This window comes from Triturus cristatus, chromosome 12 (genome assembly GCF_964204655.1).
Source record: "Triturus cristatus chromosome 12, aTriCri1.1, whole genome shotgun sequence".
In the NCBI taxonomy this organism is placed as follows: Eukaryota; Metazoa; Chordata; class Amphibia; order Caudata; family Salamandridae; genus Triturus; species Triturus cristatus.
This window is the reverse complement of record NC_140595.1, coordinates 53,060,759-53,088,324: the sequence shown is the minus strand read 5'-3', so window position 1 is coordinate 53,088,324 and position 27,566 is coordinate 53,060,759. Positions and strand designations below refer to the sequence as shown.

At 42.1% G+C, this 27,566-nt stretch overlaps 1 protein-coding gene across 4 annotated transcripts in view; it reads left to right on the top strand.

Moving 5' to 3' along the window:
• Nucleotides 1–27,566, top strand: part of FZR1 (fizzy and cell division cycle 20 related 1) — a 64,517-nt gene that overhangs the window by 2,069 nt on the left and 34,882 nt on the right. The window contains exons 1-3 of one of the 4 annotated variants that reach the window (XM_085638432.1): nucleotides 3,944–4,090; nucleotides 15,969–16,129; nucleotides 26,977–27,102. In XM_085638432.1, the coding sequence (XP_085494558.1) occupies nucleotides 16,061–16,129; nucleotides 26,977–27,102 (195 nt within the window). In that variant the 5' untranslated portion in view covers nucleotides 3,944–4,090; nucleotides 15,969–16,060. Of the gene's footprint in view, nucleotides 1–3,943; nucleotides 4,091–4,139; nucleotides 4,159–15,968; nucleotides 16,130–26,976; nucleotides 27,103–27,566 lie in introns of those variants that run through there. The other 3 variants (XM_085638434.1, XM_085638433.1, XM_085638435.1) reach the window with 3 other exon arrangements.

The following is a 27,566-nucleotide window of genomic DNA, read 5'->3' as shown; positions in this document are numbered from 1 at the left end:
AAAAAACGTTGCATGGATAATAGCCTGTGGATTGAAAATGTGGGGAAGTGTGCAACCCTTGGCAGGTGTGTGGTACAGGAGGAAGAGTATGTTTGTGATTGTTTTGTGATGCATTTTATTCAGTTTCCATATACTGACATCAGTCAGTGTTGTGTTTGAATGGTAGTGTTTGATGTAGCTCTAGTGTGTTGTGAATACGTTTTTACTTACTGATGTGAATAGTTGTTTTGCTGAACTGGTCTAGGGTTCCATTGTTGTATTGTTTCATTCATTTTTCAGTATATATCTACTGGAAACTGTTGTCACTGTGTTTAGGGGACATCCCAAACATTTCTGGTGCAGTTTGCAGAGGGCACGGGACAGGGTGCATGGTAAGTGCTTTCTTCAGCCTGACACGTGTTTGGGTTTGGTCAGCTGGTGCCACTGGGTGGGAGGTGTGTTGGAGTGCTGGGATGCAATTCTATGTGTGAGGTGTTGTGCAGTGTGTTGTCCTTGTGAAAATGTGGGTGTTGCTTGTGTAAAATAGAGAAGGTCTGAGAGTCTGTTGTGCTGTGTATTTTACAAAAGCGCGATGGCTGCCATGGGACATTGTATATAAGTGTAGTTGTGATGACATGTTTTGTGTTGCCGCCTTGTCAAGAGAATTTTGAGTTTAAGTGATGTATGATACGAATTCCTATTTGTGTTTTGTATCATGAATATGTAGACTTAGGAATGACAAGGAAACTCTTTGCCAAAGGAAGCAAGTGGGTTTCATGCCCTTTCCTATGTACATATATTTTGTGAAGCATTATTGTGGGTGCGCACACATGTGGTGATAGTGGATTATGTCCAAGGAGGTCACAAAGGTTGCATGTCTTGGACCATTATGCAATGGAAGTCACAACCCAGTTTTTGTCTTGTTTCTTTGATATGAGGTGTTAGGTGCTTCGTGTCATGACCAGATGTAGAGTTTCTGTGACTACTATTTATTTGTTTTTGTGCATCTGAACGGGTATTTGACAGTTTAATAGACTGTTGGATAAATGTGTAAGTTTGAAGTGTTGGAGACTGATTGTGAATGATTGCCTTTGTACTTTATATGTAAGGTAATGGCAGTTTATTGTTTTTAAAAAAGGGAGCTGTGTAGTATCCTGATTGGGTCCTCATTCCCTGTATGTTTGAGCTGGTGTTAGGAATGCCGAGAGTGAATTATGCAATAGAAATTTGAAGTGGGGTCTGGAGAGCTGCCTTAAATTTACCAGACTGATAATGAAAGTAAACAAAGACAGATCAGTCAGGTTAAAATTGAAAACGGACAATTTTATTTAAAGTTCTATTGAAGTATCACGTCCAGACCTTTGCAGAAACTTAACACATAAACAAAGGAATGGTATTTTTCTTTTTGAAAGGTGGCAACCCTTACATATCGGAAGACTCACAAATTTTAATGTAAAACAACTGCTTTATTTTAGCTTTCTCATCCTTCATCAAGGCAAGTTAATGCTAAAAAATATATGCCCATAATCTATTTCTCAGCATCTCCTTCTTTCCTGCTTCCAAATGTTGGCATGTTTGCTGATATCATTAGAGATTGACAAGCCACTGAAAGCTTGAGCCAGGCTCAAGCTTGAAGCCCGGATCTGCCTCAGCTCGAGGTCCTGTTGGAACCTCAAACCCACAAGAAGCTAAACTTTCATGAGGCTCCTGCCTGCTACCCTCGCTCTACCGTCATGCACAAAGTGGTAAAAACTAAATTTTAACATTTGAAGTAAGAAGAAGAAACACAAAGATACCCATTTAGTAGCTGATTTGCACGAAGTGAAAATAGAAAACCTGGATTAAATGCTGCTTTCTCTCTTAACCAAACTGTGTGTTCTTAGGCAAATATTGTATTTCACTAATCCTCCTTTATCTGATTATTGCATATGAAAACACTTTCAAATATGCAAGTTCAGAATACCATATTGTGTTTGATTTAATATACTATAATTTTGATCTGTCTGTTAGAATCTATTACAAGTACAGGGTTCACACGACAACTGGTTTGCCTGTTGCTTCAATAATGGCAGGAATGGTTCTAAATTCACATCTAAAAACTATACTTTTTCATAACTTCTTCTCAATACAGTGATATAATGTAAAGATTTCATGTCAAAAGCTTCCACATGGTAAAGAAATGCATTTTTTTTTATTTTGAAGAGACAATATCATATTTTACATGATGTTCGCTGTATGATTTACAAAGCAAACTAGGGCTTAACTCACACGTGAGCTCTAAGACCCAAGCCAGAGCCATGGCTTGACTCTAGCTCAGCTTTCCCTGTTAATTTGTTGGCTCATCCACCTCTAGGTAGCCCCATACCAGTTTTGGCTTAAAAAGTTGTGTGTCTCCCAGCTGATCCTGGTGTTGTCATTTTAGATTCGAAGCCCATGTCTCGAAACGCCCACCGTGTTCTTAAGTGAAGCAATGTCCTGTCCTCTATTTTTTTTTCTTTGTGCTGTTTCATCTTTCCCTACAATACTACACTATACAGCACGCTTCGTCTTCAAGGCCAAAGGAATAACCACATCACACCTACGCTGGTCACTCTTGGCCGGTTGCCAACTGAAACTAGAGCTTACATCACCCATAAGGCTCCACACACATCACACACACATCCATTCCCTGTTACCTGGTGGACAAACTCAGGCTGTCAAGAGGTTCTAAACCATTCCGAAATGACTAAACATTGCTGCTAGAACCCCCGAACTTCAAAAGGGAACAACTCCTTGCACAATCCTTCTAGGGTAGCTCATCCAGTATTTAGAACTTGTTACCTCCAAACCTATGCACTACCATCTCGCTGGTGACTTTCAAAATGGATCTGAAAGCCCTCCTCCTTCAATTTATATCTTAGCTAGGAAACTGCAACTAATCTTGGCACAGGCAACTACACTTCAGACGGAAGAGAGAAGAAGTTTTCGGTGCCAACATGATACTACATCTGCCTTCAGTGTATGCGGGTTCAAGTACAATATACTGGACCTTTTGAATTATTTGAAATCTTAAACGGATACATAGTGGACATAGAGATTACACTTGCCCGTTGGTTTCTCGTTGCGGGGTTTGATTGTGCTAGACAGAATCATCTCAACTTGGATTGTTATAACAGGCTGGCATAGGAAAACATTGTCCTTTTGGGAAAGTTCTGCTAACTATTCAAAAACAAATATTACAGAAGTTTGGTGGTACTGTGAACACTGTCGTTTTTTATATATTTTTTGCCCTGATGAAGTTCCCAATATGGGAATGAAACGCGTTGGCTGGAGTGTCTATATCGATGACCTTATTAAATTTGGAATAAAGAAGTTATTTTTCTATCAATATCTGCCTACTGGACTTATTGAGCTGCGCACCCCCATTTGACTAACTACACTTTCTCCATTCATTAGTTGCTTACAACCTTTTCGGTCATGTACATATTTCTCATAGTTTGTTTTTCTGCATTACTTTACCATTTAGTAATTAGCAACCTTATTTTACTATTTTTTGTGATATTTAGTAATGTTGAATCCTCTATCATTTCCCATAAAGCCATATCTACTGTAAAGCGCTCCAGCACATTTGGGAAATGTCCGTGCTATATCAAAATTAATAGTTCGGTGTTTAGTGTCATCGTGTTAATTCCCCTTTGCTGTGTGCGCCACTCTGTTGGTATTATTGCTCTCAACTGCACCGTTCATAGTGTCCTGTATGCAGTGCCGAGCGTCCCCGTTCTTGGAATCCCGGGTACATTACTGCTTGTGCCCCCGCTAGCCCCCTTTGCTGCCACAGATGCCCCAGCTGTGCACCGGGGCCCGGCTCTTGCGATGCTCTGGACCACTGGCCCCGATGTTACCCTAATCCCTGTTGCCTAGCAACAGAGAGCGGCCTCCAGCCCAGGTTTGTATTCATTCGAACAGCCTGACGTCACGCCGGCCCGTGATGCTCCGCGCCGCGGTGGCAGGAGGGAGGGGACGGGGGACTTGTGGCCGCCATATTGTGAGAGGCCGGCCGGAGGTGGCGGGGGGTGCGGAGAGAGGAGAAGAACGGGCTGTGGGAGGAAGCGGGGGCCTCAGAGGCACGCAGGTGAGACCCTACGGAACTCTTCACGGCCCTGGCCAGTGTGCAGCGAAGGGTGCGCGAGGAGGGGCATGGTAATTATGCAGGGGGTTACGAGACTGGTGCTGGACAGAGAGGCCTGTTTTGGGAGGGTTGTAGAGGGGCCTGTCGGAAAGGGGTGCAGCAAGCCTGCAGACGGGAATATGGGCCTCCCCACTGCGGTTGTGGTGAGATACAGCATCAAGCCACCTTTTATAAGATTTACATTTTATCCTATAGTAGCCCATCACGCTCTTCTGATGCCCCTTTCGCCTATGCCGCTGCCTCGTCACCCCCATGGTCTGTTTGCACTCATCTTTTGCTGCCCCCATCACAGACCTTTCCGCTTCAGGCTCCCCCCCCCCCCCCCCCCACCCCACAGTGACACCCACCATTCTTGTATTGCTCCAACACCTTGTTATCACCTAATTTGTAGGACGTCTCCCACTACTATCCCCTTCTTTTGTCCCGTGACCCTCTACCATCACCCTTTTTGTTTAGCATTGTGGTGCGCGCTCCTTAACCCTCCATTCCCGACCTTTATCTTTTTTTATGCCCTGTCCCTTACGTCCCCTTGTTATGCCCCCACCACAGACACAGTAGTGGGAGATTTGGTGTCTTGGACCTGGAGTTTATTCTTGATTTAAACCCTTGATTACAAATTATAGGTCTATGGAAATCACCGAATCTCCAATCTAGTGAGAAAATGTGTTACGTAATGTAAAAGTGTTTGTTACAGTGGGAGGTAATACTCATGTAGAAATACCCCACTATATGTATACACTTAAATAGTCTGACATCTCCATTGTTGTACAGAATGTTTCCAGGCAGGTTTGTTGAGTATAGATACCCGCACGTACATGACAATCTGTCAAATCCCAGTAATCTACCACCGCCACGCCTCCAATCAGGTTTTCGTTATCCCTTTGTGCTGATTGCTTCATTGTACATATTCTTTTATTTTTGTGATGCAGCCAGTGGTCCCCCCTTGCCACACGTACAGCTACCGTAGCACACATTTACAACTACGTATTCATTAATTGTGAGACCCATACCAGTTTGCCATCGTTTTCTGTCAGCCGCTTCATTGCAGGCTTCTAAATTTAGATGGATTGTTCTGACATCCGTTTACGTTATTGACATATTTTATCTTTATCGATACGTGGTTTCGAAACTCTTTTACGTCTTAAATGCTGCTCTTATGAAGAAGTCTATTGGTTGTGTAACTTTTTTGACGGATTTCTTTTGTCACTAAGTGTGTTTGTATAATGCCACGTTTCTGCATTTTGCGAAATGCCTGTGAAAATAATGAATGTTGGCACACAGTTCTAAAAGGTGACCGTAGCCACTGGAAATTCCCTGCAGACTATTATTGGTATTCAGAAAGTGAACGATCCATGCACCTTAAGTTAGTGGATCACGGTAGCCCAATGGAGCTTTGAATTTAAGGTTTGTCTTTTACAAAAGGAGCGATGCATTGTTTGAGTTTGAGCCTTGCAAGAGATGTGAATTGAAACCTACCTTCAGTAGGGTGCTAATGGAATGTAACTTATTTTCTGGTTGAGCTATCATTTTTTCCCTCTGATCATCTATCACGTCTTACTGCTGCATTTTGAATGCATTAAACGTGATCAATTAAGTATTTCGGTGTGCTTAAAAATGCTTACCGTACTCCTGGCTAATATTTCTGGCAAATTGTATGCACTTAAGATGGGAAGAGTGGTTCGACTTTGTGTATAAGCGGGGATTTTTAAGTCTGTTTTACCTTGGCCTACCACGCTGGTTGGCTGTCCACAAAGACCAATAGATTGCCACTTGCTAGACTGGCATTTGTATAGAAACCATGTGTAGTAAAATTCTCTTTTATGTTCTCCCAGTACTAGACAACTCTTTCTCTAGCCTTACATTTTGAGTTTTTTTACATGCATTCTACTGCTATTGACTACTTCCAAGAAGCTGCTTAGCTTCATTTCATTGGTCATTTGGGTCAGTTTGGCTATTATATGATCCTAATTTAGGCCAATATTGATGACCGTGGACCGGCTTAATGGCTAAAAAGTTGGGGTGAATGATAAACCTGGTTGGATCCTGCATGTAGTAGCTGTGGGTTTCAACCCTGCATGTAGTAGCTGTCAATTTTGCTTTGGCAAATGCATTCTGGCAAAAGCGACTTCATTGTTGAACTGCCAAGCTTGTTCACATCTCTCTGGTCTTAGACATTCACTGTTTGGATGGTAAAATCTGGCAAATTTTTCCACGTCAGACTTGAGCTTTACCATGCCCACCATTGTGTTTCAACCTGAGGTGGCAGAGGAGTAGTTTTCCAGTCACACCTTGCCCTGTGCTGATGCTGTTGTCAAGGGAAGCATGTTGTGGTGCTGCCTGGACAGAGATCACCGGACCATTTCATGTAAGACTACAGAACAAATTGATATTATGACACTGGATTTCTGTTAGCCACCAGTTTAGGTTAGATCTGATTCAGTAACTTGTTAAATGTTTGTGAAATCCTTGTTGAGTAGTTTAAACTTAGAAGGCTTGTCATAATGTCTAATATAATTCTTTGAGTACTCGCAAGACAGGGAGATTGGGAGTTCTGCCATGCATTCAAGCTTTTAATGGAAAGAGATGTAGCTGGTGGAGCTGTCAAAAATGGTGGTGCAGGTTTGAACTTTAAAGATTTATTAGTGGATAGCAATAATGTTGGGTATTAGTGGAATGCTTATTCCGGCATAAGCCTGCCTGGCTGCTAATGAGCAAAGTACAAGACACCTTGATTGTATTTGTTCCTTTTGCCTTTGCTTTTAACATGTTTCCACATAGGTACAATAAGGGACGGACGAGCGCCTGAAGATTAAAAATATTCTCTTTTTAGAATCGCTGCTGAATAATAAAGTCCAGATGTGGTGCATTGGTAGAGTAGGGTGTTACCGCCTTGTTCTTAAATACCAAAGAAGCCATAGCTATCCCTACTTGTTCTTGGCAGAGGTGGTCATGTTGTCAATGTAGAAAGTTTGCTATATTTGGCAGTGGCGCCCGCCGCCCCTTTGATCTCAGATAGAATTGTGTTGGTTGATTGAGAAGTTACATTTCCGAATAACAGCAGGTTGTATAAGTCGCTAGGTACAACAACAGCTACCTGGCTGTATTACGTAAACATTCCTAGTCCACGGCTGTTTTCTTGGGCAGTGTGGCTAATGGGTTCAACAGTACAGTCCACATCCTCTTACTGTCAAGCTCTCGTCATATATCGCTTGGAGTTTCATCATGGCTTTACAACTTCTGCGTTTGTCATTTGTTGTGGTCTTGTAGGGCCTGCTGATTTTTCTTGTTCTCCCCTTGATAATTTCAGCTCCATCGTTTTTCATTAATAATGTGTGCTTATCTTATTTCTTAGCTACGTAGTCTGCCCCGAGATGAAACAATCTTAAAACATGTTCATGATTGTCGTGAGCAGATTCCTGAATGACTTGCCTCAATCTAATCACTATGGCTCTGGAATGCCCTCGTCTATTGTTCAGGCATGTGTTTCTGTTATCGAACCTTATTGGCTGTGCTTTGTTTGAGTCTGCTTTTGCCTTGCCTCTTATAATCAATTCACAGGAGTGCAAGATCCTATTTGAAGTATTGGTGCTCTGTAAATTTAGAAAGAATTATGTTGTTAGCTTTTGAATTTATTTAATATTGTCAGAATAAATATTGGGTTCCATCTCGAGACCATCCCTAAATTTCCATCATTACCCGAGGTTGCAGACTATTTGAAAGTCACCGCTCTCCACCACTGATGGGCACATGCTTGCATTGGGCGCAAGGACTGAGCTTTCAGGCTTGACATCTGGGTTTTGCTTTCATAAAAGTTCAGCCTGGGCTCCTACTTCAATTGTCAAATGGCACATCTTCACACTTACTGGGGTTACTGACCTTTTTGTTCCTGCTTCAATGTGTGAAACTGGACATTTGTGTTCAAATTGTTTAAATTATATCAGAACAAATCATAGTGTGGTGCACTAGCTTTATAAACCTAGAATGTGGCTTTGTTTTACGGAAGTGGACAGTTCACTGTGCGCAAGAAACACAATCTTTTTTCTCAAACGACTTACATGAAGTTCAGTAAAGAAGGGGGTACCTTTTCTTTAACGATAAAACACTGTAGAAATCTGGAGGACAACTTTAATCGTTTTACCACTAAAGTGGATTACTTGAATTAAGCTTTTGTGCCTTTCACATATGCTAAGCCCACTCCGCTCATCCATTCTCACCTTTCTAGGTGGCGTGTCAAAGAAGTTAGGTAGAATAGCAACTGTCACGCATTATTGACAAAATGATGTAAATGTAGGCGGTGGGTAGTAGAGTATGAATTAGGACAGGTCAACCCCTTGTGAGAATTGTGTGTTTTATAGACTGAATTTAAACTTCTAGTATGTATTGGTTATGATAGCTTGGAACACTCGACAACCACTAAGAGCCGTAAGTTGCTTTGGAAAGCTTCCATCTGAAATTTTGTTCGGAGTTGAAGTGTTAAGCAAGTCATCCCCTGGAAGCCAGAGTTTTGAGTTTGGCTTTCTGGATTTGCTACATTTTGATCGCTGCTCTGCAAATTAGGAGATTGCAATGCTTTTCAACAGTAATCCTGCCTTTGTTGCAGTCTTTCTGCCTCTTAAAGTTGGGATGTGAGTGATATACTTCCCTAGGTCAACTGCTGCCGGTGAGAATTACTCTGTCATCACTCCACATGAATATAAGGTTCTAGTGCTAGGTAAGACATGTATTCCTAGAAGAGGAACAAAGCAACAAGGGACAATCGGTGTAAAACAGGGAAACAACTGTAAACCCAGAATGCAGATGGAAAGTGGCCGTTGAGTGGATTATGATTGAAGGAGGGACTGTCATGGATAATCAGATGACCAATGCCGTAAAAGGAAAACTAGGAGGGCCATATAAGTCAGACATGAAGTCACAAAGAAAGGTGACCAAGCGCATGAGACCTCCTGGAAGCGTGGTGGTGAAGAAGTTTATGGTTGATGATGCCCTGAAGTGTAAGTGGTTGAGCACATCGGATGCAAGAATGTGTTAAAGGACAACATAGAGGAAACGCAGATGGAGTACAAACTGCAAAAATCAGGTTGTGTTTAAAGGAATGTAGGCTTTACATGCTTGCATTCCCACTTGAGAGCAAATAAAAATAGAGGATATATTTTTTTTTTCTAGTCTAAAACCTTATTATTATTCCCACATTTCGGTCATTTTTTCTCTCTCAATGTTGTGCAATTTCTGTGAATTAATTGCACTGTATTCCAGTGCATCAGCCAAGCTGGGATGGCCTTGACCAGTGTGAGCTTTATGTTAAACAAAACTGTTACCACACTATAGTAAGTTGCCTGAATTTCAGGAGATGGTCGTCAAGGTGTAAAGAGAGGCGCAGTAAACACCATGTTACACAAAGCATATGGGTGCCCTGTAAACTGAAACTTCACAATAAATGTCTACACAAGGATGAAAGTGCATAGGAACACTTGCACATCAAATGAACTCGGTGTTTCCGGAATCTGTTAAGCCGCTGCATGACTATTCAGACCTTGATTAGATATGTAATCTTGTAAAGGGGCAGAAGAACCTCCTTTCTCTGAGCTGTAGACCCAACAAAAGCTGGCCGGCTCTGTACCCCCCTCAAAACAGATTCTCGAAGCATGAATGCGAACAGTAATGTGAATGCGTCAAATACAGTTGCCATCCAAAGGCTGGGATTTTTGGACATTGAACTTTGGTTGCCTTCAGACAGCTAAAGTTTAACGCTTCGAAAATGGGATTCCCGCTGATTCTCCATAATGAAATTGCAGTGGCTCCTAGCTTGGAAATGTGTAGAATGGAGAAGGGCTCAGATTTTCTTGATTTGTCTCCTTAGCACATAGATCTCACTGTATTTGGTGAACTCTCCACATATAGCTGGGTTACAACAATGCCATTACACTCTAGATGCAGTCAGTGATTCTTGCACAGATAAGGACCACTACTTGCCATTGATTGAATAATGGTTCTTAAGTCCTCAGTCATTTTCTGTAATCTAGATAATTGGGATTCATCCCGGCTTTGCTTTCTGAGACTCATTCTGAGATTCCAGAATTTGTCAGCCTGCTGCTCTCAGCTTGCCCCTCCTTTTTCAGTGCAAGTTCGAGAGACCTAGGCCATGGTCCTGTGCCTGTGGATCCCTTGCATATTTCAGCCCCCCCCCCCCCCTCCCACCGGCTAACAGGGTTCCAAGCCATGAGCATGGAAATGTATGTTTGTATTCAAAGACTGAATCAAAATTACCCTGGAAGGTGATAAATGTATGCTGTACTTTAACATGAACAGGAGGGTAGCTGCAGCTTAGGGTAGAGTGAATCTAGATGGTATTTTGCATTATTGTCTTTCCAAACAAGACAATGTCGGACCAAAGGAGACTTCATGACTCCTAAATGATCAGCAAATAACATTTCAAAGCTCTTAACATCCAGGTTATGATTCATGGGTCACGAAGTGGGGATGTAGATCTCGTTGAATTGAAATTCTCATTCCCCCTTTGCGATTAACGAGGTCTATGGCCCAGTCCCAACTTCTTGTTGAGGACTATCCAGGCAGAGTGACTGCAGTTGCCTTATTCTAGACTAAGGTGAAATGTGCCCAATTCACGGTTTCTAGGTCATTCATTTACCTATTTCTAGTGACCAAATGATCTAGTTATTTTTTCAGAATAAGTCAAGAACACTGCATGCATGGAGTTGTGAAACTGAGTTTCCGCAAGCTACAACTTATAGGACCTCTCAGATGTATAAGTCGCAGATAGTACTGTTGAATGTCGCCCTTTTTAAAGAGCCAAGCTTAACTGACGTAGATAAGAACTCATTTTGGCTTATAGAAAGAGGTTGGAGATGGAAATGTGTCTGTGTCAAGTAGGATAAACTGGTTTAAACTCAAGTACTGCTATAGTGGGAGCTGCCATCTGCGGGAAGGGGGCACACAAAATATTATAAAAATAAAAGTTATCTAACTTGACGTCCTCACACCGGACCTCCTCTTTGCTGGAACTAGAACCGAATGCTTGAACTCCCTTGCCCAATCCTGGTGCTACTCACATGCCGCATGTGAGCAGTGCCCTGATTGGAGGGTGCAGCCCCACTCTGCGCACTGGAGCAGCCTCACTCTGCACTCCACAGCGCACTGGAGGCCTGCACTGACTCTGAACCCTGCTGTCCATCGACAGCTGAGCTGAGAGGCTTAAAGTGTGCATGTGTGGCTGGCCGTCAAAGGCTGCTGGCCAAAAAGACATGCGCACTTTAAACAGTGCTTTAGACAGCCCAACCTCCTTCCTGCTGCTGTCAGTCTGCAGCGGCCCCACCTCCACCCTGACGCTCAGGGAGGGCGATGAAAAATAAAATGGTAATGAGCTACCATTTTATTTTTCATCTCTAGGGCTGTGGGGGGATTTTAAGTGGCCGAAGGCTCCAACGGAGGAGCTGCCCCTTGCTGCTGCTATGTCCATGGGCCTTTTCCTATCTGGCTGAAAAGGAAAATCAGAAACTGCTATGAATCTGCATATCAAAGATGCCTGCTTCAGAAAATTGTGGGCCTGCATGTTTCCTTGTCTTGCGTGTTTTAGGTCTACAAACTCCGTTCCACGTGACGTTTTATTGGACAGCACTTTAAGTTATGTATTGATTTCTTTTTTAAACCGTTTATGCCATTTAGTGCTTTGCATCAATGGATTATAAATACAACACATTGAAAAATATACCTTTTCTAGTGTACAGTCTGAGTCGCATAAAGCTGGTCCAGTATTTATTGAGATCACAATATGCAAACAAAAGCACCTGCTATGACCTCCTTAACTTAGTGTGCCACAGGGGTTTCCAAGCTTTCCTGTAGTTAGAATAAGTTCCGATGATTAAAAAACACTTGGAGCCTCTGCCTAATACAGGTTTTAGATAATGATACATCAAGGCAGGTAATCTAAACACAAGCCCTGCTCCAGTATAGCATTATAGGTACATAAGTATCTAGAAAGGCATACCTATGGGTTCCCATAATCATTTTCGTCCCTTTTGCTCTTGATTATTACTCGCTGCTAATAGATAAATGTCTCATTGATACACTACATAGGATGACGCAAATCTAATTTTGAGAGCTGAGATAGGAAACACTTCAACTTTCTGGCCAACTTACTTTGTTGTCCTCAAACCAGCAAATCCGAATGTTACTATTTAGGCTATAGTGCACTTTTGATTATCACCCTCAGTAGTAATATTTTTTTTTTATTTTTTTTTTAAAGCACTCCTAGATTTTATAGCTCTCTTTGTATAAATGTGTCTTAGCAGTCGCTCTAATTGGGTGTACCAGTTAAGCTATCATGACACAATGTAAAGTAATGCATGATGAGATTGCTTTTAGAAGCTATCTACTCAAAGAAATCTAGAGTTAAGGAAAAGACAAAAACAAAAAAAGAGGATCGCAGAAGACAAAATGGAAGGAGAGGGGGGAATAGAGAGAAAAGCAGTGAAAGAGTAAGATGGAGCGAGAAAGATGGAAAGGGAATTATAGAGAGCAAGAAAGAATGATAAAAAATAAAAGCAGGAAAAGAAAGATGTGACTAAGTAAATTAAAGGAGGAATAGAAGAAAAGTAATATAGGAGAATGAGAAAAGAAAAAATAGACATTCGAGGGAAAGGAGGAGAAAGTCAGAAAAAGAGGAGGTAAGAGGAAGAAATACAAAATAAACTTTAAAAGTAGTGAAAAGAGAGATGAGAGCAGGGGCAAAAAGCATCCGAGAAAGGAGTGGCTAAAGAACGAGATTGGGATAGAGAAAAAATTGGAGAATGAGTAAAAGAGAAAAAGTAGAATGCACAAAGAAGAGCAAGACGAAAATGAGAGAAACGGAGCGGGAAAAGAATAAAGTGGAGAGAGGTCAATGGGAAATGTAGAGGAAGGAACATATATAAGAAAGACTGGGATGGAAAACAAGCTGAAGGCAAAATGGAAAGAAAGAAGGAAGTAATGAAAGAAACAAGCATTGTCAAAGCCAATTGTCTGTTTTTTAGCCACGCTGTGCAGCATCCTCACTGTTGTGCAATATGGCTAAAAGAGACGAGTCTGACACTGACACGTCTGCCTGCTTCATTTTGTAGTCTTGTCCAGGTGCGCCCCTACAAAATGATGCATGTTGTTTTCTTTTTGGACTCTCAATCTGAGTTAGATTGTTAATTTTATATATTTATATATATTTTTTTTACAAGTAGTGCGGGTGGTGAACGCATCACTGGGAGTGGGATCAACACGCACAATATTGGTGCAGAATCAGCGGATGGAGGTGGGGATAGCAACACTGAATGTGTGTGGGGGAAAGCAAACCGGAGTGAGAGCACCATATTGCTCTGGGGAAGAGGCACACAAACGAGAAAGCAAAGCAGAAGTACTGTGGGGTGGCAGCGAGGGGGAAATAGGACAAGCACATACTATGTTAATTGAATTTATATCGCGCACAAATCACCCCAGCACGGGTATCTCTTCGCAGAACAGATCAAAGGCAATCTACTGGATTAAAACAGCACATGAGGGGGAGCACATCAAGGTTGATAAGCACATGAGTGAGACCGATGTCTAATTCAAAGCGGAAGAGGTGGAGAAATCCTTAAAGCTCGCAATAGGTCTTTTCACCTACAGACAGCCTGTGCTGTTTAGTAGGCAAGCCGTAAAAATGATCAATGGGGGGGGGGGGGGGCAAATGGCAAATAAAGATAGGAAGTACAGACAAAAAGTAAAGGCAGAGATGGCAAGATAAGAGCGACAAAGGAAGATGTAGGGAGAACAAACTAGAAAATCAGTTTTGTGAAGATGGTGGGCAGGCATTGTCTCATCGCAAGCATCACATGAATGAACAGACAGTGTTTATAGTGCTGTCTTCAGAGGTGTGCTGTTTATTCTCAAACTGGCCTAAAGGTAGTTTTAAACAAGCTAATTGGAACCAAGGTCTGAGATACTGGTAGCCCGCCATCGACCTGGTGGGTATTCTTAGTTTTTTGCCATGAGCTGCTCCCTCAGGGCATCACTTTATGCTATTGAAAATTGCTACTTTTCAACCCATCCTAAAAATACTTGGGGAATTTATAACTTTCCCCAAAGTATTCCGCGACTGGAGTTAGAATAGTAAATAAGCCTCCTGAAATTTAGGAGGGAAAGCTGCGCTCTCCCCAGATATTCTAGGACTGGAGTTACAATAGTAAACTTGACCTTTGAGTGTCCTCAACGCCCCCTGCTGCCCTGAGGGCGCAGTTCACAGGTGCAAGACCAGTGTTGCCCTTGAGAGCAATTTTGGATTTAAAGATTACACGGTAGCCACTGCAGGTGTTGGTTTGGTAACTGTGTTGTGATTGGTTGGCAAGGGTAGCATGCTGCGTTAATCTTTGACATCCAGTCTGCATGGGAACCAGGCTGCTTTGTTGTCGAGCGGGATGGATCTGTGTTTTACTTCTGACACAGGCCCTTTTCCGTTGCCTGGGGAAGATCGGAGGTACGTCGAGCGTGTCTTGCTTTGTGCCAGGGTCTGTGCAAAGAAACTTGCAAGAAAGCGTCGCACTGAAGGTTCAGGTGGGGTCTTATATGTTTAAAGGAGTGGAACCAGGCCTTAGAGCATTGGTGTCCTCCTCCAGATTGTGACTGTGGCTTATACAGAGGTGGCATTTGTGACAGTGTGTCGACCACTTCTAGCTCACAGCTTCGATAGTGAGACTGTCTTGTGTTCATCCACAGTGCCATGAACATTGTCTTTTCTCCATCTAACACACTTTGCGTTCTTTAATTAGAAATGAATCACTAGCAGATTTTGTAGCGTGGGCGCCTCAAGGTATTACTCTATAGGCTTTCTAGCGATAACAGTATGTATTGGGATTGGCTCCTGATATGATGTGTCCGTGGGACCCTAGCATGTCATCCCATATCGTAATATTGGAACCCGTCCACCACACTTTTTTTTTTTTTCCCCTTCTTTTTTTTTCCAATCACATTTATGTGCACTTTCACCACCTCACATTGCCTTTTCAAATATATTTAAGAATTTGGAAAAGTACAACAGGGATTGTTAGTAAATTTAATATAGTCCGTAAACAGAAGTGCTCCGCACAGCATTAGAAAAGGTTGCATAGTAACTACCCTGAAGTTGAATCGGAGTGTACATTTCCATATTGCCTTCATTTGAATCTTTTCTTGTTAGTTTGTGTTGTTGTATGAGCGAGCTTGTCTTCCTTGTACTGGGTAAAAGATCTTTCCCGGCGTGTCTATATTTTGTACGAAGTCCACGGAACCCTTGTACAGATGAACATAGGTTATTTTTGTTTGTGTGTGGAGTTTTTGTTGTCCGCACCTGTGCACATTGGAGTTCTCTGTGTCACTGGTCTTCTGCAACAGCAGAGTTCCCTTCGGTCTGCTTTATTGACCATGTGCTCTGCATTCTCAGCATGGACACACATAAAGGTACTTGTGTAACCCTCGACTAACAGCACTTTCACACACAGCTTTTATTTTAAGTGCTAGAATTACGATCATCTAAATAAAGAAACTTCTGTGTGTGAGTATAACTGCTCTCGATTTTGCTTGAACACTGACGCTAACCTTGGTTCTGTCGTATTAAGAGAAAAATCTGCAGCACTAGTTTGCAAGTCTCTCTGTACCTTCCAATAAAGCAGGTAATGGAACATCAACGGATTGTCCACACGTGTACGCTTATGGTAAGAAGTACTTTGGTTCCAATCACCAAAAGGGTTCCGTGCTGTACGCTTGATCTGTAGGAATTGTTCTGCTCACTCAATACTTCTTATCTGATCTATTTCTTCTGTTATAGCTGACTGACCTTGGGGCTCAGTGTTCATGCCTAGAAGAACCTGAGGTGTGCTGACATCCTTCTCCCCGCTCCCCCAGCCGCACAGTCTCGCCATGGACCAGGATTATGAGAGACGCCTCCTACGCCAGATCAACATCCAGAATGAGAACACAATGCCTTGTGTAGGTTGCGGAACTCTGCTGTGCATGCCCGCGCAGTGCGAAGCCTCGCTCTTGCATTGGAGCAGGCCAGGGTTTGCCAGTTTGGGGTGGGTGTTGATGCTTCCATGTGCTTGCTAAACCTCTGCTCTGCAAGCATATTGAAAACTGGATGTTCAAAAGAGTAGATGGCTGAGGAGGCTGCAGGATTCGCCCAATCACGTGCTCTGTGATCCTACATCTGCCACCTGCCTTTGCTGTAGTGTGTTTTCTTTAAAAATTAGTGACTTGAAGCCAACCACGGAACGATGTAGTACGGTTAACAAAAGTAGTCACTGGAAACTTCATTGCTCGCATCGGAATTTTTAATATGTAACCACCCTGCTTTTTATTACTTCGCCTCATCACATTACATCCATGACCATAATTATTATTATTATTTTTTTACATCTCTGCAAATGTATTTGACAACACTGCCTCTTTATTTCCCCTTTTTTTTCTCTCCCCCCTGTGCTTTTGGAAGCCTATGGCAAGGGCTCTGATGCCTGACGGCAGTCTGTCAACACTAAGCCCCGTGTTTTTTCACTGAAGGCCAAGTAGTGGCTGCGGTCAGAGCGGCTAGAGTGCCCTGGTTGTTCTAAAGATGTCAATACAGATTCTTGGATTGTATTCGGGTCCGCCATTAGCATAGGTTGGAAGACAGTGAACCGAAGTAAAGTATGATCTTCAGCATTGTAGGCACAATGTTGAGCTTAAGTTGCGACGTGTACGACTGTCCCCAGCTATTTGGAGCTCACGAGAAAGGATCTGTTTAATCTGCCCATAGTGTGTACTCGCCATCCCAAACACTATTCTGGTATCCTAGCGCTAGGGGTGGAGATGTTCTCCACCAAGAATCAGATTGGTGTTCTCGTTAATGGGATTGCCCCTTCAGCAAGTGAAGGGGGAGCTCTCTGGGTGGGGTGGGTGTCAGTGGTCGCCAGAGTTATTCCTGGTACACTTGAAATCGAAATAATGATGCAAATCTAGAGCAGTCGCTCCCGTTTGGATATTTACCTTATTTCTCATTTAATGGTACTTTGAGACTGTTTATGATTTACTGGAATTTGGGTTTATTTCACAAATTGACCCATTGTGCTCCACAGAATGCATGCTAGAGAAGCCTGAAGTGGTTTTCAGACAACAGTGGGGGTGTATAAAAAGCATACGTTAATAAATACAGACTGCATCAAAAGCGTGTCTTCAGACCTGCGGCCTTTGGTACAAAACGTCCCTTTTGTCTTAAATGATTTGCTAGACTTGTTCCATCAAGTTGACAGTGATGTGTAACCATGGGTATTACTTTTATGCTTGGTTTCTCTGGTGGACATTTTACTTGGCCAAGTTCGGCTTGACTTGAGTTAAACTGCACAAAATTGTTTTTTAATGCATTGAGTGTTCGAGGTTTAATCTCCTCTTCCTCTATACACTTTTCGAGATATTTCTTCCAGTTTAAAAGTGAACTCCTCTCTTCTACAGCTTGATTGATGATGTGTTAACTTGTAATGTTCTTGTGTACCAAACTCTGGATATAAGCAAATTATCGACAAACAACCCAAGATTTTAGGGGAATAGCAGTCAAGGCACAGTTACCCTCTTCTAGGCCATGGCATAACAGCAATGCTATTGGAAATCTAAACCTTTTGAGGTTGCTTCTTAATATTGGTCTGAAGGTATTCTGTTAAAATGTAATGTTGATCCGGGTTGTAACTATGACTACGTTATTACAGATGTCTACTGCTGGCATGGTTTCAGTGGTGGAGTCAAGGGAAGCTTTCACGTTGATGATTGGCCCCATTAAATAGCATTCCCTAATAGATGCAGAGAAGTACATTTTTGGGTCCTAGACGTTGTTCCTTTCACTAGTACTGAAATGTTTATACAGGCAATGACCACCCCCCGCTCACTTTTTTGTCACTCTTGTAGCTACCTTTGTAAGGGTGTTGGCCAAGTTTCCACGTGGCAATTTTGGATGTTTTCTTTAGCTACAGTTTGGACTTTCCTTGTAGGGGGGAACACCCTCTGTTATCTGGTTCACCTTTGCAACCTGTATCTTCCCTAACACAAACTGATTTTGCACATTAAGGCTATGCTATATTTTCATTGTTTACTGATTAGGCCTGAAAGGGATTTGAGTGGAGGAGGTCTGCCCGTGAATTTATCTGGGAGCAAACAACTTATCTAACATCAGACTGATACAAAAAGCACAGCATGAATTGCCTCGGATTTCTAATGGCACAGTGTATATTGGTACTTCTATAGTTTATACCTTGCAGAAAAGCGAAAGAGTGTGGCATATCGTTAGAGATGATTCTTGATTAAAGGTGACAAGCCCACTAGAGGTGGTCTGTGTAGTTCATCCTCGTGAAAGTGATGTGGTAGCCCGTCTTTTAAACCTTAAAGTTGCTTTGCTTCCAGTTGGGTTCTCTTCACTACCCAATGTGTCGGGACTGAATAGTGGTTCTATAGCTATTTTTTGGGAAGGCAAGGCTTAATTTTGCTATGTGGGGATAGTTGATTCTGTGCTGTTTATAGCTTGTTTTTACTTGGTGGACTCTGAACAAGAGGTACTATTAAATGATGAGCACGTACAACTTTGAGTCATGCTTTTTGTGGAGGTGTGACATGCAAGTGAGTTGATGGGTGGTGGTGTTCATGTTGTGGAGCCATTTAAGACAAAAGGCTTATTTAGATCTGACTGCAACAAGAATGACCCCTGTTTTGGCTGGGCTCGCAGATATATGTATTTCTATATCTATCCCTGTGGTTGGCTATTAGTGGTCCTGAAGCACCCACACAAACATTTAATGGGAAGTATGGGTCTTGTGGTGCTCGAAGTGCTTTGTTACCTGGTACTCAGTAGATGGTCATCTTGCCGTGGCACCCATGTCAAAAATTTGATCTTAGAACTCTGCTAGGCGGCAGTCGGAAGGAGCTATCGTGCGCTTGTCCTGGAGCTCAGATTATGTAGTTAGAATGACTATACAAACATTTCTGCTGAATGCAATAGATCAAACTGTGAGTGAATTGTGTATAACTCAACTACGTAGTTTTACTGAAAAGACAATGGAAGGTGATCTCGTAGGTATTGCAGTAAGCGGAGAGTTGAGCATTCAACTTTGATTTTTCATTTCAGAATGTCTAGGAATATCGAGCACATAGAAGGCTCCTTCAAAAAGGAGGACATCAGTTAAGTGGAGGCGATAAATTGAGTAATGGTTGTCTCCAATAATGTCACCTCCAAGTCAGTCTGTTCCAAACAGAAGAGAGTAAAAAAATCAGAAGCGCTTTGCCATCAGACCGAAACAGCCTAGCAAGTAGTAATAGTTCAGATGAGGCACAACTATAAGACCGTTCTAACAGATTGTGCTTGCTTGAATGAAGCAGGTGTATTAAAAAGACCTATTACAAATGCCTAGGCTAAAACCTACAGGGCCTACACCTGACGAGCAAGGTGGGGAGATTTTCTTATCACAGATTTGCTTTTCTGACTTTGAGAGTATAATTCCTTCATTTTTAGTGTTTGCCTTTTGGACCCCCATGAACAATTAATGGTGATGCTGAGTTTTAACAGGAAAGGTTTTCTGTTACTCAATCACACAGCATTCCTACTGCCACCTCAGAAATTCCACAATTTGCTTCTCATGGAGAAAATCTCCCACGCTCTTGGAGTGATGAGGGTGAAGATGTGCTTCCTATTGAAAATTATTTTTTGAAAAAGTTGGTGCACATTGCCTTTGCCACACGGGATGGTGTTGAAATTCCCAAATAAGCCCCGCTGCCCTCAAACTGCCATTGACCTAAAAAAAAGAAAAGTTAAAGCCATTTGTGTGTACCTGTAAGTGACCCCTTCACCGCTTGGGGCTATTGAGACTCATTACTGCGTAAATACCTCTGGTCCTTATTACTGCTTAGGGCCATTCGTGTTCTATGTTGCCTGGGGCCATTGATGGGCTTCTAGGGGGGGAATGTGTGAGCAATTAGATAGCTGGCAAGAATATCCTTCTTGCTCCTTGATCAAGGCTTGGGGAAAGCAGGGGTTGAAAGCCAATTATCCCTTTCTGGACTTTTGTCCAAGGCGAGGATGTGGATGCTCTATGTAGTGGAATGTCATATACTATTATTAATTTTGCTCTTTTTTTAAAAGTCTGTTTCCAGACACGTGTCAAAAGTAGTGTTCTCGTTAGTGACTAAAACATTTTCTAATGTGTTGTTATATGTGTAGGACTTCAGGGTACATTACCACCATAACTGATAAATTCTCCTTTTTAAGTTTTTTGTTTTTTATGAAATTTTGCCCTGCCACCAACTTAACCTAAACAGGCGTTTTTTAGTAATCTATTATGATATTGTGTAAGATTTGACTTGGAATGTAGAGATGCCAACTACAGTACCTATTCCTGCAGCCTATTTCATGAAGGTTTAAGCATTTCTTTGACTATACCTTTGGAACTTTCATGCTGCTGTGTTAAATCTGGGATTTCTAGTTCCTTTTTTCTAGTCCGATTTATGTTACTCTGAGAGCCCATCCTCTAACATGGGGATTCCCTTTAGGAAAGTTTTACATTGCTCAGCAAGTTTTGTGCTGAGCATCCTCCGAGTTATTGTGCCTGAGAAGTTAATTCAAATGTAATAACCTGTACTGACTCTGCTGTGGTAAAATCCCTATCAGTTTGGTTTGCAGCAACGTGTATGCTCTGCATGCAATCCATTTTAGAACTAGTTTCAAGGAAATAATTTTAAATGTTTAATTTGTGTAACTCTTCCTTGTATTCTGTGAACCTGGGTGGCTCTTCCTTTCTGAGAGGTGCACCACTGGGCGCTGCCACCCAGAGTAGTTTTATTAATAGCACAGTAGTTTTACATTAGTCTAACGTCCGCTCAAACCTTTGAGGTATACGCAGGAGTGATGACTAATAAATCATTGTGGTGGAGGTATGTGGCATGATTTTGTCATCAAGTGAGAATCACACTGCTGTGAAAAACTTCAGCTCTACCATTATGATGGATATTTTCAAACCAGTAGTGACTTTTTACTTGTATTAAATATTTGAAATTTTCTATAATACTGATCTGTTTTATTTTTTCACTGTTTGTCAATGAAAATGTGAGCAGTTGAAACCCAGTAGACCGTCGGGTGATTCCCACCCTCAATAGCATTTTAAAATCCGCGTAGACACCCAAATCATTTGCTGGGCTCATCTTAACATCGTTGGTTATTTATCATCCTAACCTAATTAGTTTGATTCCATCATTGATGGTTTTAGCAGTAGTACCTTTTTATATTGCGTTATATGTACTGTCCATTCTTGCTAGAAAGCAGTGATGTCGTCTTTATACTGTTGTCTTTTAGCTTTAAAATTATTTTAGTGTGACCAGTATTTCAAGGCTTCATCTCGAAGATTCAAAATTACTTTAAGCTTTACCAGAGTGTTAGGCCTCTAAATGCTGACATCTAATATAGTATTTACCAGAAACAATTCCCTATATGACCTTCAGGACCCTCGAAATTCAAAGTTCTTTCTCTCTTATGCCTGGTTCGCTGTTACAAATTCTTCTCTCTGTAATTTTGTTTTCTAATATTCATTTGAATACAACAAAATCCCAAGTCACTTGGGTCACATTACATTGACTCAGATTATAAAGAACAAACATTACAACCTCACTGTTTTCAATGTCCTGAATCTCCTGTACTGAAAGACAGGACAGTATAAGTAGCCTCTTTTAATAAATCTTGAGATGACCATACTCCTGTACTCATTCGCGAACCTCAATCTCTGATGAGCTAGTCCTTTGTTACCCTCTTCTGCCATCACGGTGGTCATTCTCAATGTAACGGACTGTACTATACAGTTACCTTCTGTCTCGTGGGTTTAGTGTGCTCATTTTCATGCACTTGTATACATACTCCTGGGCCTAGTTTAACTTGATGCATCCATCCAGTTTCTTATCTAGTGCTTGAGCCTCTCTATCATCGGCAAAACCACCCAAAAAACACCTGTATTGAGAGAACACCTTGTGGCGAGACCGCTTTGGTTTCCCTGCTTTCGGTATTACATCCACCCAAATGGTCTGTTGGTCCTTACCTCACTGAAGGGCGCCCTCTGTTTTTTGTTTCCGTATTTAATACAACACTTAGTTCTTGTCATCCGTTGGAAGTTTATTCTGGTCTTTGATAGCATACCTACAAATAGGACAATGTCTATTGTCCGTGAGGTCAGATCCATCAGACCATTTGGGTTGATGTAATACATGCATAAAGCAGGGGAAACAATGGTGAGATTTCACGACCCGTGGGGGAATGTTATTTCAATAGAGGTGACAGTATAATGTGATCAAAAAGTTTTTTTTAAATAAGTCAATCAGTAGTTTAGGGCACTGAAACAATTTTTTTTTTTAATTTTAATGTTTTGATACAAAATTATAGTAAGACGTTTGTAATCCCCGGCACCCTAGCCATACGCTGGTGGAGAAATTCTTTCGAATTCATAAGGGCGTTGAGGGCTGTAGGTATACTAATTTTGTGTGTGAATGTTACTTGAAATCCTGTCTCCTTTGATGTAGACTAGTGGCTTCCTTTGTTGTAGTTGACTTGCGTGCTTCTGATGCAACTAAGTTCTTTGTTTAGTTCTCAAAATCTGTGGTACTAGTATTACCACTCTGGCACCAATAATGCCATCTCTACCGCAATTTGATCAGAGCATTTGATGCAACCGGTTCAAACCTTTATTCTGAATAAAATATGTAACCCCATGTAGTCTACAAATTAAAGACCGTTTCTTATGTGTTGAGAATTAGAATATTTGAAAAGTATTCGTTTCCTAAAGAAATCATAAATGGATAGTACATGGCATCTCGTAAGGTTTATGTTGCCTCCAAACTGCTTTTTAGAAAAACATATTTACTATATTAGCATACGTATAGGGAAAGAATTGTAAGTGGTTTGCGGTCTTCAGATAACTTTGGGTCCCAGGTTCTTTCGCTTCCTTTATGTGGTTTGATTTTGTCGATCATATCTTTCCGGTTCGGGTTCTTCTTGTACAAATGATATTCGCTCTTTGAAATTCAGAAATGGAGCGCCTTAGTCATTCTCTGTGTAACTTAGTTTTAAGTGTTTTAGTTCGTATGTGACACCCCACTTTGAAATATGAACCTCACTCTACCTTCCTTATGTTTGGCATTAATGTTTGCGGTGTGTTACATCTTTCACCCTAGTTTCATTCTCCAGTCATGGTATGACGAAGACGACCCATCTGCTTTCTTCGAGGTAGATATGAGACTATTACTGGTTTAGAATTTCGAATGCAGTTTTGTCAGTATGAAGTTAAAGTTCCTCCTTAAAGTCGTATACTTGCTTTCTCACTTTCTTCTCCGTACAAGCTAGAAATGTTCTCCTCTTCATATGTATGAAGCAGTCTTGGGGCTCTCAATATGTGCCTCCTTTTTCACGGTCCTAACGAGGGGAGTGAAAAAATACATAGATATGTCCACACACCATCTTGGTGTCAAAGAAGACGAGCACAAAGGGCACCCTCTCGCCTGTGGATCAGTGCTACGGGGTAGAGCCGGACCCCTTCTGCTCTTTAAATGTATTCCTTGCTTATCAGGTGGGTCAGCTTGGACGTCGTCTTTTGCCAGACTTTGCAAGTTCATATGTGGTCCTTATGTGTTGCAGTGAGGAGTCATTATTATGTAGTACGATACAGATCCTTTTCAAGAAGGCCCTGTTTACTGCTTCTTGCCCAATTAAGTTCTTATCTTCCTTAAGGTTCACAGAAAGTGCCTCCTTGTAGCTTATGTCAGAGTATGCTTTAGCATCAACTCAACTTGATAGGTAGGATTGGATCACAAAAACAGGATTGGCTGAAATCTAAGTCACCCTTGTAACCTTGAGCCATCTGCCATGCCAGTTTACTTCATATACCACACTAATCGTAGATCTAGGAAGTATGGCCCTCCTATACATTTTTGATATGTGGTTCTTTGATAGAACCTCGAACTAGAACCACAATTTAAAACCAGCATCTGCTTTGTAGGAAGCCTTCTGTTGCTAGCAGCAGAACACCAGAGTAACCCAACCATTGGAGAATCAAAACCTTGTAGCCCAGCTGCCAAGAGAAAGGTCTTTAGCTGTGAACGAAAGATTGATTCAGAGGAAATGGCGCGGCGTGCAGGTGGAAGGGCATCCCAGAGTTTAGAAGTCAGGAAAATGAAAGATCTGTCACCCCTTGTCTCCCTGCACACTCTTGGAACTTGTAATGGCATCATAGCACTGGAATGCAGGGCTCTACTCTTGAGAAAACCCATTCAGTCTTCTCAAATACATAGGACCTCTCAGATGAAATGACACTGATAGGCAGCCAGTGAAATTGGGTAAGGGAGGCGGAAACTGATAGGCGAGCCGGCACCTTCAGAATTAGACATGCTGCAGCATTTTAAACGATCTGCAGGCAATGCAGCAGGTAAGAAGGCAAGCCCAGGTACAGACCTCTTTAATCTGTGCCTCAAAGGACAGATTAGAATTGAATTTGAATCCAAGGTTTCTTACACACAGATGGGTAGAGAAGGTGCGCCCAGTTCTGATGGGCACCATTTATGAGAGTCTGGGTGGAGGCTGGTGCACAATTTTTTTTTTTTTAAATTTTTCCCCGAATTTAGCTTAAGGCACTTATCAGGCATCCAGCCCCAGACCGTCTTTAAGCAATGCTCGAAAGCAGGAAGAGCCTCCATCTCTCTTCTGTAAGGTCCGCATCAGCTGGGTATCGTCAGCATAGGAGATTACATGTATGCCCCAGGCTTCTACCAAGCTGGCAAGGGCCGTCACCGATGGAAAAGGGTAAGACCCAGGACTGAGCCCTGGGGCACCCCACAGTCAAGAGGTTTGAAAGTGGATGTAAATGGGGTAAGGAAAACCTGAGACCTGCCTTCCAAGTAGGTTTTAAGCCATGCCTGGCTCTGTATCCGAACGGACCACAACCTGTTAAGGTGGATTGAATGCGAGACCGTGTTGAATGCCGAAGACAAATGCAGAAACACGGCCATAGCCATGGCATTCTGATCGAGGTTGTCTTTAATAAATTTGGAGACTTCCAGAGAGTGGATTCTGTGCTATAACCTGCACGAAAGCCGGATTGTGTATTGTGAAGGTGGTAGTTAAATTTCAAATACTAGGAGAGTTGACAGTTAACCACCTTCTCTAAATTTTTTGCTACAGCAGGCAGAAACGAAATAGACCTAAATTTACTCCACTCGTTAGGATCCGCAATAGGTTAATGAGAACTCCAAAAGGTTCGGAAGGACAGGAGATGGCTCTTTACACTCATTTATCATTCAAGACACTTAGAACAGGTGAAAAATTAAGTCCGGGAGACTGCAACGACAAGTGCCAGAATGACACATTGCAGCGTAGTTATATTTTTCAAACATAGTTCGCCTATGGTTTTGGCCTCGATTTTAGCCCCGTTCTTCTTCTAGATAAAATTGGTTGTCTACTTCAGTTGTAAGAGCCTTCTCTCTTCATTACTTGGACCATTGAAGCTTTGTTTGCTCCTGTCCTGAGAGCTCTCCGACTGTGATGTGCGTAAAGCCTCTCCACAGTCAGCCTGCATTTTTCACCCAAAAAACCTACGATTTTCCTCTTTCCTTCTGCCTCGGACCCTCACTGTGCTCCTATGCTTTTATGTTTCTTAGATGTTTCCATTTGTTACCTCGTGTTACCAATTCTTTAGAATATACAGAGTAGACTTTGGCTCCACCCAAGGTAGTATTACTCTTCTCATCGTGTTATTGACTGACGTGTCATTCCGCCTTCCAGGAACTCCTTCCATTGGCGTACATGAGGGACTATTTTACATCTGAAAAGTACAATGAGAGAGCACACTGTTAGTCCCTTTAAGTTATTTATCTCCTAAATGCTTTTATTCCATTTTTGCTACTTTTCCCCCAGCTTTGCAAAGCGGGCAGGGCTGGCTTTAATGTGATAAACAGAATTTGTGCTTGCAAAGTAAACCCCTTCAGTAAATGCCTGTGTTGGCACGTCAAAGCCAGAAATATTGACTTTCTACGGCCCGCTTATGAGAACCTAGGCAGGTTGTAACGTGATTTGGAATAAAGGCTGCCGATGAAGCTTACTGGGGTTGTACGCATCTCATTTACACAAAGCAGCAGGAACCCTCAACCAACTTTTGCCAAGCAAGGCAAAAACACAACACTAGACTTCTTAGCGTAGCAAGTTCAGTTTATGTTCTAGTTAAGAGTTGAAATTTTTGTATAGTGCCCGTGCTGCCTCTATGCTGCTTAAGAGTGCTCCGGCAAATAAAGGTGTATTTGTTGCAAAGCAGTAGGCACGACTGGTGTTTAATTTGAGATACACATGGGGTCTGTCTTTGCTTTTGTTGTAGAGAACAGTTTTCTTCAAGCTTTTTTTGCAGTGTAATAAGCCCGTTTTTTAAATTAATTTGTTATTGTTTTATTTTTTATAAAGCAGATCTACTGACCTTAGATTATGCATGTGAACGGTATCCGTTTGCTAGAGTCTGTTGTGCTTGCCAGTCATTTCACAGATCTGATTGTAAAGACCCCAATTTGGAGTCACTCTAGAGACCTACTGACTCTACTGCTTACGGGTATAACCACACATACTCCCTCTTAGTGGAGCCTCTTCTTGGAAGCTCTGGTCTTCATCGTTCAATACAGATGAACTAGCGCTTGTCATGCCCGCGTCATTCTAAGGTCTGCCTTGACTGTATGTTTTCTAATACTCTGCATTGCTAGCACTGTTGACGTCACTATTCATGATAAAGGTATAACCGGCCCATCTTTTCTTCTTTCAGGCTCCAGAGATGAGGCGCACTTTGACTCCTTCCAATTCTCCCATGTCCTCTCCCAGTAAGCACGGGGATCGCTTTATTCCCTCCCGTGCTGGGGCTAACTGGAGCATCAACTTCCACAGGATAAATGTGAGTGAGCTTGTTTGCAGTTTAACAGGACTGAGCTCCTGTTATTTGGGAGAGGGATTGATTAATGAACTTCCACAGGGTAAATGTGAGTCAGCTTATATCCAGCCTATGCGAGCTGAGCTCCTTTCACCCTTGAGAGGGATTGGTTTATAGATGAATGAATTTCCACAGGATAAATGTAAGTGAGCTTTTATCCTGCCAGTGGGAGCTAAGCTCCTCTTAGTCCCGAAGGGATTGATCTATAGCTGAAAACTTCCACAGGATAAATGTGAGTGAGCTTGTTTCCAGCGTAATAGGGCTGAGCTCCTCTTTGTCTGTAGCGCGATTGAATGGATGAATGAACTTCCACAGGATAAATGTGTAAGCTTCTACCTAGCCAATAGGAGCTGAGCTCCTTTCAGTCTGGAGAGAGGATTGGGTGATTAATAAATTTCATCAGGATAAATGTGATGGAGCTTGCATCC